General features: G+C 42.2%; 1 protein-coding gene across 3 annotated transcripts in view; it reads left to right on the top strand.

The window, feature by feature from the left end:
* Positions 1-1,043: 1,043 nt before the first annotated feature.
* The window catches only part of FAM228A (family with sequence similarity 228 member A), a 35,109-nt gene continuing 22,387 nt past the window's right edge, over positions 1,044-13,765 (top strand). For 2 of the 3 annotated variants that reach the window (XM_030920729.1, XM_010358493.2), the window contains exons 1-5: positions 1,044-1,175; positions 1,465-1,568; positions 3,504-3,572; positions 9,037-9,124; positions 9,244-9,394. In XM_030920729.1, the coding sequence (XP_030776589.1) occupies positions 1,476-1,568; positions 3,504-3,572; positions 9,037-9,124; positions 9,244-9,394 (401 nt within the window). In that variant the 5' untranslated portion in view covers positions 1,044-1,175; positions 1,465-1,475. The remainder of the gene's footprint in view (positions 1,176-1,464; positions 1,569-3,503; positions 3,573-9,036; positions 9,125-9,243; positions 9,395-13,765) is intronic. The other variant, XM_030920730.1, reaches the window with a different exon arrangement.

The following is a 13,765-nucleotide window of genomic DNA, read 5'->3' as shown; positions in this document are numbered from 1 at the left end:
TCAATAAAAAATAGTCATACCAAGAACCAGGAAGATCTTTAACTGAATGAAAAAGACAATCAATAGAGACCAACACTGAGATGACAAAGATGTTAGAATAAGCCCAAAAAGACTTTTAAAGTTGCTATGAGAAAAATGCTTCAATGAGCAAATATGAATACACTTGAAGCAAATGAAAAAATAAAAATCCTGAGCAAATAGGAGATATAAAGAACCAAATGAAAATTGTAGACCTGAAAATTACAATCGCCAAAATAAAAAGCTCAGCAGGTAAGCTCAACAGTAGAATGGAGAAGATGGAGGAAAAAATCAGTGAGCTGGAAGGTAGAACAATAAAAATTACCAAATCTGAAAAAATGAGAAAATAGATTGAGGGTGGAGGAAAGAACAGAGGCTTAAGGGCTGTGGGGGCTATAATAATATTCGTATCATCAGAATCCCAGGACGAGAGAAACAGGACTAAAAAAAATACTTGAAGAAACATTGGCTGAAAACAGTAATCCTTGTTAATATCCTGTATCTTGATGTAGCTATGTCAAATCTTGGTTGTGATAATGTACCATACCTTAAACTATTAACAATAATTCCTAGCTATCATTAAATATGTAGTCAGAGTTTTGGTATTTTCCTGATTGGCCCACGTGTTTTGAAGTCGGTTTCTTCACATCAGAATCCAAACCAGGCCCACCTGTGGCACCTTCACCCTTCAGTGGGAGTAAGAAGCCGGACGCGTCACTTAAAACCATTCCTCTTACGCTGTCGCCCTCAATCTTACAGGTAAATAGCAAATTCTCTTTCGTATTAATGTACAGGCCTCGATAAAAGTCCAGAAGGGCGGCGGGGGCTTCGACGGTTGAAGGCCCGCGTGCCCGCCGGGGCCGCGAGGGAAGGGCGCCCCCGAGACAGCCGTGGAGGGAGGGCGAGGGCCAGGCGCTGGGCTTCATCACTGCGTTTCCGTTTGCTGTGAAATCAAATGGCGCCCTTCCCTTTCCCGGGACGTCGGCGTCACCTTCCAGCTGGCGTCGGGGCAGCACGCCGGGGCTGGCGTGGCGCATGCGCCCCGACGCGCGGGCTCGCGGGCTCCTTTCTCCGTTGCCGTTCCAGGACGCGGCCGCGGGGGAGCCCCACCGGCACGGAGCCGCGGGGCCTGCGACCACCCCCGGGGTTGCCCTGAGGTGGGGCCCGGGGAGGCCTGCGGGCCTGGGGGTCTCAGAGCCCAGGGAGGGCCGTGGCAGGGCCAGGGCGGCGCGGCCCAGGGGAAGGGCCCGCTTTGGCCCAAGGACGACACGGGAGCGGGTAGCCGGGCCTGTTGAAGCGCCCAGGGCGCCGAGGATCCCGGTTTGTTGGGTGACTCGACCCAGCTAGAAAGGGGCCGAGCGGGATTCGAACACTCCGTGAGCCCACCGGCCTAGCTCTCAACGGTAACCGTCGTCCTCAGCCTCAGTTTACCTTTTCTTCCCTCAGGGATTCTGTCCATGGCTGCCACCAAAACTTGGATTTATGATGAACATTTCAGGCCAGAAAAGTTAAGAGAATGGCCGGAGCCCGAGTCCGTTTCTTTAATGGAGGTGAGAGAACGTGGCTTTTTGAGACGTCATTTTGGCGATGGGACCCCTCGAGTCTGGGAACTGTTTATCTTAATCTCGCTTCTGTTCTCAGGATTGGGACAGTGCCCGGTTTAAAGCAGGCGTTGAAGGGGAGTGTTCCGGGCTCAGATTTGGCCGAGAGTGTGGCCAAGAGTGTTCCCAGTCGCCAGCCTGGGGACTGGTGCACCGACGGGGGCAGGCGGGTGGGTGAAGGCAGCAACCCCAGCTCCCCGGCAGGAAAAGCCAGGTCTGGGCTTGCCAGTCAATTCTGCTTTAGGATCTGGTAATGATTTTCTCATAAAGTTTCATTATTTTGTATCATTTTGCCTCGCCGTGAAAAACTCTTGGAAATTTCCTTTGTTTTTCCCCTTTTGCCCTAGTGGCGGTCGGAGTAGTGAGAGGCTTAGTTTTTCTGTGTGTGTACACACAGAAAGCCGTGGATTTCAGAAGTGCTGCCGCAAATCATGACCTTTTCCTTATATTTCCTGACAAAATCACAAAGAAGAGCCATCAAAGACAAAAACAGTTTAATTTCTTTAAACAGAAAAAGATTATTTGACAATCTGACTCAAGAGTGTACATAACATTTGCTAACAGTCTTACTAGGATGTTCTTTAAGAAGGTGACTTCCCAAGATGCTTGTCAACGTGTTTCTGCTTCTCCAAATAAATAAATAGATTGATTCTAAATTTATATTGTAGTGTCAGGATACATGTTTAATTGTTTTACATACTTTTTCAGTTACCATCTTTTTAATTAAAAAAATATTTTAGAGACAGGTTCTTAACTTTCCTTTTTGAGATTTCTCTTATTCACAGATTTGGTATTTGAATTTGGGGTTTAGTTTGTTGTGATACATTCAGTGTGGCAGAACAGAAAGAAGAATCAGAAATTGAATAACAGTTCTAAGAACCTTTATCATTTTTCATCAACAATTTTTAATGTACTAGTTTATCTCTTCCAGATACTGGATTTTTATTGCCTTTTCATTTGTTCACACTTAGTCCTGTAAGAATAAAAGCTAGAGATTAGTTCATAGTGATCCAACTGAAAAAGCCCTAAAGTGGTGATTAAAATGCATCAGCTTTACCCAAACTCATAATGGAAACAGCAAGTCCCTAGATGTGGATGATATTGATTGGAGGCCATGAGCTCCCACTAATTAGCTCTGAGACTCTGGACTAGTTGAACTAAAGGGAATTTTCTGTGGTTTTTGACTTATGAAGAGATCTAGCAAAAGGCGGAAAACTTCAAGGGCTCTTTAAAACACACCTACTGGCTGGGTGGGGTGGCTCACACCTATAATCTCAGTACTTTGGGAGGCCAAAGTGGGTGGATCACTTGAGGTCAGGAGTTCGAGAGCAACCTGGCCAACATGGTGAAACTCCGTTTCTACTAAAAAATACAAAAATTAGCTAAGTGTGGTGTCACGTGCCTATAATCCCAGCTACTTGGGAGGCTGAGGCGGGAGAATCACTTGAACCCGGGGGGCTGAAGTTGTAGTGAGCTAAGATTGCACCACTGCCCTCCAGCCTGGGTGACAGAGCCAGACTTTGTCTCAAAAAGCAAACCAAAAACAGCTACTGAATGCCTGAAAAGAGGATTCCTTTAGTAAGCTTTTTGGTGCTTTAAAACATAATTTAATAATATACTATCAGGGATTTGTTTTAAAATAGTCTGGGTGGAGGGGCTGAAAAATGAGATTTATTAGATGATTTAAGATTGACTCAGAATTAATCACTCTTGAACCTGGTTGATGGGTTCATGGAGAATGGGTTTAGAAATTTTCCATGTATTTATGTTACACAATAAGCCTCAAGATTTATGCTAAAACTATTGGGTAAAGTACACTGAGTTTCGTCATTGTAGTTTGTTTCTTCAGGATTTACAGCCTAATATCCAATTCTGTAATTTTAGGTATTAGCTAGAGAAGACATTGATGAAGCAGTACGTGCAATATTATTTAGAGAAAATTCTGTTGTGAAGGTAAGAGTTGGCTCCACGCTGCATTCTAAGTGTGTTCTAGGGGAGCAAGAGTGTGCAGAACGACATGGCCAAGAGTCATGTCACCATGATCCAAGAGATTCATTTTGCAGGGGGAATGAGGATCCTGTAATTTACTTGTTTGTACTACATGGATCTGAGGTCATGCCCGCTTCTTGCAGGATCACTAAGAGGTCCCTAATCCCACTTGGATCTGTCCTGAAGGGATCTGAGAAACTGTCCTAATTGCTCCTTCTCTTCGTCCTGGTACTGAATAGAAACTCTTTCCTAGTCACACTTGCCTCTTTCTCATGTGTTCCCACGTTGCGGTGGGGATGTAGAAAACCACTAGAAACAAAATAAGCTTTTAAGGGTTATGACCAATCAGTAACTGATAGTCACTATGAAATTAGCTTAAGGGACATTTAATTTCAGTGAGAGAGATGGAGTTATAATAATACTTTGGGAGGCTGAAGCAAGAACATTGCTTGAAACCAGGAGTTTGAGAGTTTGAGATCAGCCTGGGCAACATAGTGAGGCCCCATCACTATAAAAAATTTAAAAATTAGCCAGACGTGGTGGCATACACCATAGTCCCAGCTACTCAGGAGGCTGAGGCAGGAGGATCGCTTGAGCCCAGGAGGTTGGGGCTGTAGTGAACTGTGACCATGCCACTATACTCTAGCCTAGGCGACAGAGTGAGACCTTATCTTTTAAACAGACAAAAAAGAATAAAGCTTTGACATTTGAATTGCGATTTACAATTTATAAAGAAAGTGCACATAAATTCCCATTTAAGCATCCAAAGAGATAGATGGGATTACCTCTCTTTCACAGGCCAGAGAGAGGTGTCACAGTCTAGTGTGCTTTCTACTCTACCAATTTTGTCACAGACTTTCCTGATGGTGAAGGCTAGACACAGGATGGGTGACCAGGGAATGCTTGGAAATCCTGAAAAAGAAACAAGAGTTTCATGAGTTAGGAATAACTTAATCTGATTCATGAGTTAGATGTGGTTTAATCTGAAGGCACAGTTGTGGTTTAGAAGTTTATGTGAGTTCTTCTGCTCTGTGTTTCCAGCTTCTCTTACTGTACTTTATTCTGTGCTTCAGTTATCTTATACTGGGGCTTTGCAACCCAAATGTGGCTGAGAGCTTAGTAGTGGGAACAGATGTTTTTTTCCCCCTTACTCAAATGACAATAAGTGAAACATTTCTTTATAATTTATTTTCCTTGTTTGTATCACTTCACTAGAGATTGGATACGTATTTTCAGCATCTGGATACTTTTAAGGAAAGAAGAAAAGAGATGTTACATAAAAAATGGGTTGAAAACGTTGCAGAGCCTCTTCAGCAGAGAATTATGGAAAAAGTAATTTCATATAAAGGGCTTAAAAAAAGGAAACAAGAGAATGTTGAATATTATTTACAGCACAGACATAAAATGGTACTGATGTTTTATTTTTCAAATAAAGTATAATTTGAAGAGTTAGTCTAACAGTTTCACTGGTTATACAAATAGTCTCCAGCTTATTTTTGTATTTAAGATGAGTTCATTGAATTGTGATACACGTACTGCTTTCTTAAGCCTGAGGTTGGAGGGGATAGGAGTGTTGACTTGGAACTAGATTTGTCAGGAATGATTTTATGTAGATGTTAATGGAGTTACTGTGGCTTAAATCATAAGGACATTTATCATTTACTTCACAAGATATTGAGAAGTAGGTGGTCTCGTGTTAGGTTCTGACAGCACAACAATGTCAGGTTTTTTCCTATTCTATTCTGCTATCCTTAGTATTTTCAGTTTATCCCCATCATTCTCACATTTGCCTGATGGTTGCTTATAGCTCCAGACATTAGGTCTTCATTCAGGGCAGGAAGAAGGAGGGGTAAGGAATGGTACCAGGGGCCTCTGCTCTTACACTACTCCTTTGCAGGAAGCAAAAAGAGTCCCCAGAGGCCCCTAGTCAGCTTTCCCTTAGGTCTGTTTGGCCAGGACTGGGTCATGAGGCAAATCCTAGCCATAAGCAGAGCCTGGAAAGCCACTGTGGCTTTCTCATCTCTCTAGTAGGAAGTGGACAAAGGAGAATGCTATTGCATGGCTGAGTTAGCCAACCGGTAGGTGTTAGGACTAACAGTTTCTAAACTCTGTTCTACAGTTTGGCTTTACAAAACAACAAAATTTGGTTTCTTAATTTGAAGATTCTTTTGATTTTGAGGTCAGGACTCTCTCTCAGAATTTAGGTCTATCTATTTGCAGTACCAAATACAAATCTGTTAACTTCAGGTGTGCACTACTGGATCTTTCTTTCTTACCTCCACATATCTAGTAGATATCTAGAGTAGTGGCTGGGTGCAGTGGGTCACCCCTGTAATCCCAGCACTTTGAGAGGCTGAGGTGGATGGATTGCTTGAGTCCAGGAGTTTGAGTCCAGCCTGGGCAACATGGCAAAAACCTGTTTGTACCAAAAAAAAAAAAAAAAAAAAAAGCCAGGTGTGGTTCTGTGCACTTGTAGTCCCAGCTACTTGGGAGGTTGAGGTGGAAGGATCACTTGAGCCTGGGAGGCAGAGGTTGCAGTGAGCCATGATCGTGGCACTGCACTCCAGCCTGGGTGACAGAGTGAGACCCTAGAGTAGGTTAGCTGAAATATTAGAACATTTACGTATATTTACTGAGCACAGTTTCTGAATATTTACCTTAAATACGTTTTCCTACACACTCTTAAGGGGCAGAGCTCAAGATTGAATCCAGATCTCCAAAGTGCAGAGTCATATTTGTGTCCAGAAATGTGATTTCATGGGTATAGGGAGGAAGATCTTAGAAATGGCATGTGTCGAAGTCCAAGTGATTTTGAATGTCAGTAAAGTCATTGTAAATCAACTGTATGAGCTGGGTTCCCAGAAAACATACAGCTCTCAGGCAAGAGAGGCTGTGCTTAAGAGTGGGAAGCATCAGAGTCTTGGTCCATCCTGTCCTTATCCTGTCATTCCTGATGTCACACTGTTGAAGGGACAGTCATCAGTTGCAAAACCTTTAGAAAAGAGTCTTGACATCACTTTATAGGAAGAAAACTGGAAAGTGGTGGGGTATTTGGCCCAAGGAAAAGACGACACGAGGGGGGAATGAACCTTTTAAGTATTTTAAAGGCAGACATTAGCCGATGAATTAGATGTATAGAACTAGTGTCTGTACCTGCAAGTTACAAGGCAGATTTAAACTCAACCTAAGGGCAGACTTTCTTGAGGTTAAAATTACCAAAAAAAAGTACCTGCCTCCTGGAACAGAAAGTTCTCAAAGGCCCATGGATGACTTCAGACTAAAGTTAGATGATTACTTCTCCCAGAAGGTAGTGGAGTCTCATTGCAGTCTAAATTACTTCAGCAGTTTCTTCCAACCCTTTGAAGCTATGCTTTTATATAAAAATGAAATACAGTATTTGACTTTTATAATATGAATCTCGCAAAACAGTTTGTATCTAGTGATTTTTCCTTTAAGTATATTTTATATCTGAAGGAAATTATATGTGAAGACCGTTATAATCCTGAAGTATACAATCCCTTTTTAAATTTTTTGAATTTTTCTTTGAGATGGAGTTTCGCTCTTGTTGCCCAGGCTGGAGTACAATGGTGTGATCTTGGCTCACTGCAACTTCCGCCTCCGGGGTTCAGGCAGTTCTCCTGCCTTAGCCTGCCAAGTAGCTGGGATTACAGGCATATGCCACCACGCCTGGCTAATTGTTTGTATTTTTAGTAGAGAAGGGTTTTCGTCATGTTGGTCAGGCTGGTCTTGAGCTCCTGACCTCAAGTGATCCACCTGCCTTGGCTTCCCAAAGTGCTGGGATCACAGGTGTGAGCCCCTGTGCCCGGCCTACAATCCTTTTATATGAAGAAAAACCAAATTATAAAAGGGTAGAGCAGGTTTCTTTGGTTTTTTATTCTTAGGAGCTCTGGAGTTGGGGGAAACCTAGTCATTTTAGAAGTCTTGTAGTTATTCTCTATTTAAAAAAGTCTACAAAAGCATTTCCTTTGAGTTTTAGAGTAGTTTAGACTCCTGTGGAATTTACACTGTGCACAAGGCACGGATACGTGTGATCACTTGTTCATTCATTTACTCACATTCAGCAAACTTGAAGCACCAGAAGGAGAGAGAGAGGTGTGGACAGCTTGTGCAGTGGAGTGCGGCGAGTGTCACAGAAGTCAGCACAAGGATTATGGGATTTGGGAGGGAATACTCCTTTCTACCGGAGATACAGGAGGAATTTCAGCACAGGCTGCCCGTGAGAGCTCATACTTGAGGTTGTAATGAGTCTTCAGATTTTTAAACCGCCAATACAGGAGTTAAAATTGAGAAATGTAGGTCTCAGTTTTTCGCTCCCATGCAGCAGAAGTAGCTACCTGATATGACTATTACTTTTTTAAAAGATATGTATGGCTCTGAAGGTGGAAGCGGTTTCTTTTGCTTCTCCCAGAGAACCAAGCCAGGTCAGTCATATGAAGATGAACAGATTCTTTTGGTTCTGGGTAGAATGTCATCATCTGGGGTGCTGGAGGCAGTACATGTTATGCTGCCTGGTTTATTCAGTAATTGCTTACCTAGCACTTCAGTCCAGCACTGGGATGAGTGCTGTGGGGGAAATGGAGGGGAAAAATAGTCCCTCTGTCTAAGGCTTATAAGGAGCGGGGAGAAAAAATACTTCTGTATGTCCCTACCCTTTGACACAAACTCATAGCTCTGGTCACCTGACCCTCTGTTCTCACAGACCCTTACAGACCAGTCGTCAGCTTCCCTAGGAGACATGTGTCCTCCCAGGCTGGGTTAGGAGCACTGCCCCTGCTCCTACAGGATCCTGAGCTGGCTGGCCCCTCTCAGGACTAGGTTGTCACTGTGGATGACTAGGCTGTTCTAGACTAGGAGATCCTTGAAGACAGGATCTAGCCTGGATGTGGCACACAATGGCAACACAAATATTTACTGGCTGATGCAGTGACACAGTAGAGCACTTAACAGAAGTGCATCTCTTCCATCTGGGCGGCCCTCCCTCCCTCCCTCAGTTCAGCCATTTAAGGCTCTGTGCGACATCCTCATCTGAGGTGATGCCCTTCCACTGCTGTGTAGATTGACACATTCCTGGGCCTTTCTTCTCAGCTGCTTTGGTGTACAGTAAGGGCATACTTGCATGCTTAGGTCAGACTTCATTTATTTAAATTTCAACGTTTAGATTCGGGGGTATACATGTAGGTTTGTTACATGGGTATATTGCATACTGCTGAGGTTGGGGTGCGATTGAATCTGTCACCCTGGTAGCAAGCAGAGTCCCGAATAGGTCGTTTTTCAACCCTTGCCCCCTTCTGCCCTTCCCACTGTTGTAGTCCTCAGGGTCTATTGTTCCCATCTTTATGTGGAACACATTTTAAAAGCTTAATACAGACTGCACTCTGGTCCTCAAAGAGTCTCATTTTTCTTGTAGGTTACAGTCCCACCATTTGTTGATCCTCTGTTTCAAAGACAGCAAGAGGTGGATGAAGAGAAGAGAACTGGTCTTCAATGTGAGACAGGTGCTTTGTGATCACTGGGCCTCATTTTTTTGAGACCGCTATTTGTCCAGTGACTTCTCACTCCAAGAGCAACTGGAGTTCTTGAAGAGTGTTGATTTTGATTTTTTATCTTCCTGTAGGAAAACGACATTCCATCAAAGAATTTAAGGAAATAGAGAAGGCCAGGCTGCATGCCAGCTCACCCTACTTCACTTTCACTTCACACCGTGTGATTCCAAAAGAGTGGCATAAAGCCTCCGCAAGAGCCAGGACTCAAACTTACAAATACAGGTACAGATGAGCAGAACAAATATTTGTTTAACTTGCAACTTCCTTTATTTCCTACTGAAGCTCTTGTAACTAGTCACACTTTTGTCTTTTAGTAGTTTATAGTTTTATTATTACTGTCATCACATTTGTATTATGAAATATATGTAGAGGACAGAATAAAACATAAACAGCTTAACAAGTCCCTGAGTCAGTCCTGTGGAATCACCAGCCATTTCAAGAAAGGGATCCTGCCCCCTCCCAAGGCAGTCTCCTCCCTGCCCCAGAGCTCTCTTCACTTTATAAGTGTTCACTTCCTTGCTCTCCCTGTGGTGTTATCAACTAACTTTGTGTCCTTAAACGATATAGTTTATCTTGCATATTTTTGAATTTCATATAAACAGAACCTGAAAGCATTTATTCTTTTATGACTGACTCTTTAAAAAACATCTCTATTAAGATATAATTTACAGGCTGGGCACGGTGGCTTACGCCTGTAACCCCAGCACTTTGGGAGGCCGAGGCGGGCGGATTACCTGAGGTCAGGAGTTTGAGACCAGCCTGGCCAACATGGTGAAACCCCATCTCTACTAAAAATACAAAAATTAGCTAGGTGTCGTGGCAGATGCCTGTAATCCCAGCTACTCGGGAGACTGAGGCAGGAGAATCACTTGAACTCGGGAGGCAGAAGTTGCCATGAGTTGAGATCATGCCACTGCACTCCAGCCTGGGCAACAGAGTGAGACACCATCAAAAAAAAAAAAAAAAAAAATGCAACTTACATACCATAAAATTCATCTGTTGGGGGTTTGTACATGTGTAGTTCATTGTGTGACTGCTTTTACTCACCATTAAGTTTTTCAGATTCCTTTCTGTTGTTCATATAGCTCCAGTGTGTTAACTTCTATTTTCAGAGTGTATTCTGTTGTATTTGACTATGCCATCATTTAGGCAAGCCACTGTTGTGGACATTTGGGTTGTTTCCACATTTTGGCTATTATGAACGATCCAGTTTGGTATTTTGGTTCCCACAATCTACATTTATTATTTATTTAGTTAGTTAGTTTTGAGTCGGAGTCTCACTCTGTTGTCCAGCCTGGAGTGCAGTGATGCGATCTCAGCTAACTGCAACCCCCGCCTCCTGGGTTCAAGCAGTTCTCTGCCTCCGCCTCCCAAGTAGCTGGGATTACAGGTGGCCGCCACCACGCCCAGCTAATTTTTGTATTTTTAGTAGAGGCGGGGTTTCACCATCTTGGCCAAGCTGGTCTTGAACTCCTGATCTTGTGATCCGCCCGCCTCGGCCTCCCAAAATGCTGGGACTACAGGCGTGAGTCACTGTGCCTGGCCCACAATCCACATTTCTTAGGATATATACCCCAGAGTGGAGTTTGTTGAGTTGTGGGATAATATTAAACTGTTTTGCCAAGAGACTGTTTCAGTTTACACCCCCATCAGCATGGGGGAGAAATACTGTTGCTTCTCATTCTCCTTTACCCTTGGTGTGTAATATTATCATCTGAGTAAAGCTGGCAGCTATAGAACAGCATTTTTCACGTTATCAGTGAAACTGAGCACTTTTCATGTCTTTATTGGCTGTTGGGTTTCTTCATTTGAGAAGCATCTGTTCGAGACTTTTGGCATTTTTTTTCTGTTGGGATGTTTGGTCTTTCTTAACTGATTTTCCTTATATATTCTGGCTATAAACCCTTTTTCAGTTATTTGTGTTATAAGTATCTTTTCCTATTTTGTGGGTTGCATTTTTACTCTTCCTAATGGTATTTTTTAATGAATAGATATTCTTAATGTTGATATAGTCAAACCTATTTTTCTTTTCCTTTATAACTAGTGCTTTTTATACATTATTTTAAAATGTCTTTTCCAAAAGCTGTACAGCCTTTTTTTTTTTTTGAGACGGAGTGTTGCTCTATCGCCAGGCTGGAGCACAGTGGCACGATCTCGGCTCACTGCAACCTCCGCCTCCTGGGTTCAAGTGATTCTCCTGCCTCAGCCTCCTGAGTAGCTGGGACTACAGGCGTGCGCCACCATACCCAGCTGATTTTTGTATCTTTAGTAGAGATGGGGTTTTACCATGTTGGCCAGGATGGTCTCTATCTCTTGACCTCATGATCTGCCCACCTTGGCCTCCCAAAGTGCTGGGATTACAGGCATGAGCCACCGTGCCTGGCCTGCTTTTATAGTTTTGCTTTTCAAATTTAGGCTTATAATCCAGTTAGAATTGCTTTTTGTATATATTTTATGTGGGACCCAGTTGAATTTTTTCCCTTTAATGACACCCATTTTCCTCAGTACCATTTATTGAAAATATAATTTCCCTGCTGTTCTGCAGCGTAGACTTTTATACAAATTCAGTGCTGTTATGTATACTTAATTTCCAGGTTCTCCATCCTTGCCTATTTGTTTACTATAGCTTTTTAATGAGTTTTGATACCTGGTAGAACAAATACACCAATATATATTTTATAATTAGCTCAAGTTTCATGTAGACATACACACATACAAACAAATTCCCAAACAAACAAAAAAGTAATGGCAGAAACCACAATTACTTTTGCACCAACCTAATGCTTGAGATTTCGATTGGGATTGTATTGAATCTGTAGATCAATTTAGGGAGAATTGACATCTTTACAATTTTGAGTCCTCTAATCAATGAACATGGTATCTATCTCTCCATTAATGTGGGTCTTATTTTATGTAAGGGAGTGGTTCTTAATCAAATTGATTAAGAAGCTGGCAATGTTTGGAGACATTTCTGGTTGTCAAGGGCGTGGGGTTCTACAGGCATCTGATACGGGACATAGGGCAGGGATGTGGCCAAATATCCTACAACAAAGAATACTCAGCCCCAAATGTCAGTAAGTACTATGGATAAGAAACCATGTCTGAAGGTCTTGTAGATCTTTGTTTAGATTTATTCCTACTTATTCCTATTTTATTATTATGTGTAATTTCATTTTCTAGGTAATTGTAATGTATAGAAATAAAAATGATTTCATATACTGAATTTGTATTTGGCAACCTTGCTAAACTTTATTTTGAGTTCTGACATTTATCTATAGAGTCTTTTGGATTTTCTGTGTACACAATATTCTTTTTATTTTTTTGAGATGGAGTCTCGCTCTGTCACCCAGGCTGGAGTGCAGTGGCATAATCTTGGTTCCCTGCAACCTCCGCCTCAACCTCCTGAGTAGCTGGGATTACAGGTGTGCACCACCCCACCTGGATAATTTTTGTATTTTTAGTAGAGATGAGGTTTCACCATGTTGGCCAGGCTGGTCTCGAACTCCTGACCTCAGGTGATCCACCTGCCTTGGCCTCCCAAAGTACTGGGATTACAGGTGTAAGCCACTGCGCCCAGCCCACAATATTATCTTCTAATAAAGAGAATTTTATGTCTTGTTTTCCATTCCTTATACCTTTTATTTCTTTTCCTTACCTTACAGTACCAGTTAAGATCTCTGGCACAAAGCTGAAGTGGTGAAAATTGGCTTCCTTGTGCTATTTTTAAAGGGAAAACTTTTGGTGTTTTTTGTGTTTTACATTATTTTTAGATTTCCATTAATAAATTAAGGAATTCATTTTCTTAGTTTGCTATGAGTTTTTTTTTTTTAGATCATGAATAGATTTTGACATATATTAATTTTTATGCATTTATTAATATTACAGTGTTTTCTCCTTTGTTCTGTTAATGTGGACATTTTTATTTTTTATTTTTTGAGACGTAGTCTTGCTCTGTTACCCAGGCTGGAGTACAATGGCACGATATCGGCTTACTGCACCCTCTGCCTCTCAGGTTCAAGTGATTCTCCTGCCTCAGCCTCCTGAGTAGCTGGGATTATAGGCGCCCACCACCATGCCTGGCTAATTTTTATATTTTTAGTAGAGAAGGGGTTTCACATTGGTCAGGCTGGTCTCAAACTCCTGACCTCAAGTGATCCACTCACCTTGGCTTCCCGGAGTGCTGGGGGATTTATAGACGTGAGCCTCTGCGCCCCTTCTGTGGAAAATTACACTGACTCATTTTAAAAATATTTTATTACAAACATTTTCAAATGCTCTGAATGTAGAGAGTGCAACACATTCCTATGTACCTATCACCCAGGTTCAGCAGCCATCAACATTTTGCCATTCTCTCTCTCTCTCTCTCTCTCACTTTACCCCACTTTCCCTTTTGTGCTCACACTTTTGTGGGAAAATTCTAGGTCTCAGGTCATGTCATTTATACTCTACTATGTACCTCATGACAAATAACACAGAAATATTGTTTCCCAGTTTTCATAAATGTGCATCTGCTCATGAAAAATCTGTTTGCTTTAAGACATCTTTATTTCCCTTCTTTTTTCAACTTAACTTTATTTTTCATAACAAATTTTA

This window comes from Rhinopithecus roxellana, chromosome 17 (assembly GCF_007565055.1).
Source record: "Rhinopithecus roxellana isolate Shanxi Qingling chromosome 17, ASM756505v1, whole genome shotgun sequence".
NCBI lineage: Eukaryota > Metazoa > Chordata > Mammalia > Primates > Cercopithecidae > Rhinopithecus > Rhinopithecus roxellana.
The sequence above is the reverse complement of the archived record's forward strand: the minus strand, read 5'-3'. Positions and strand labels throughout refer to the sequence as shown.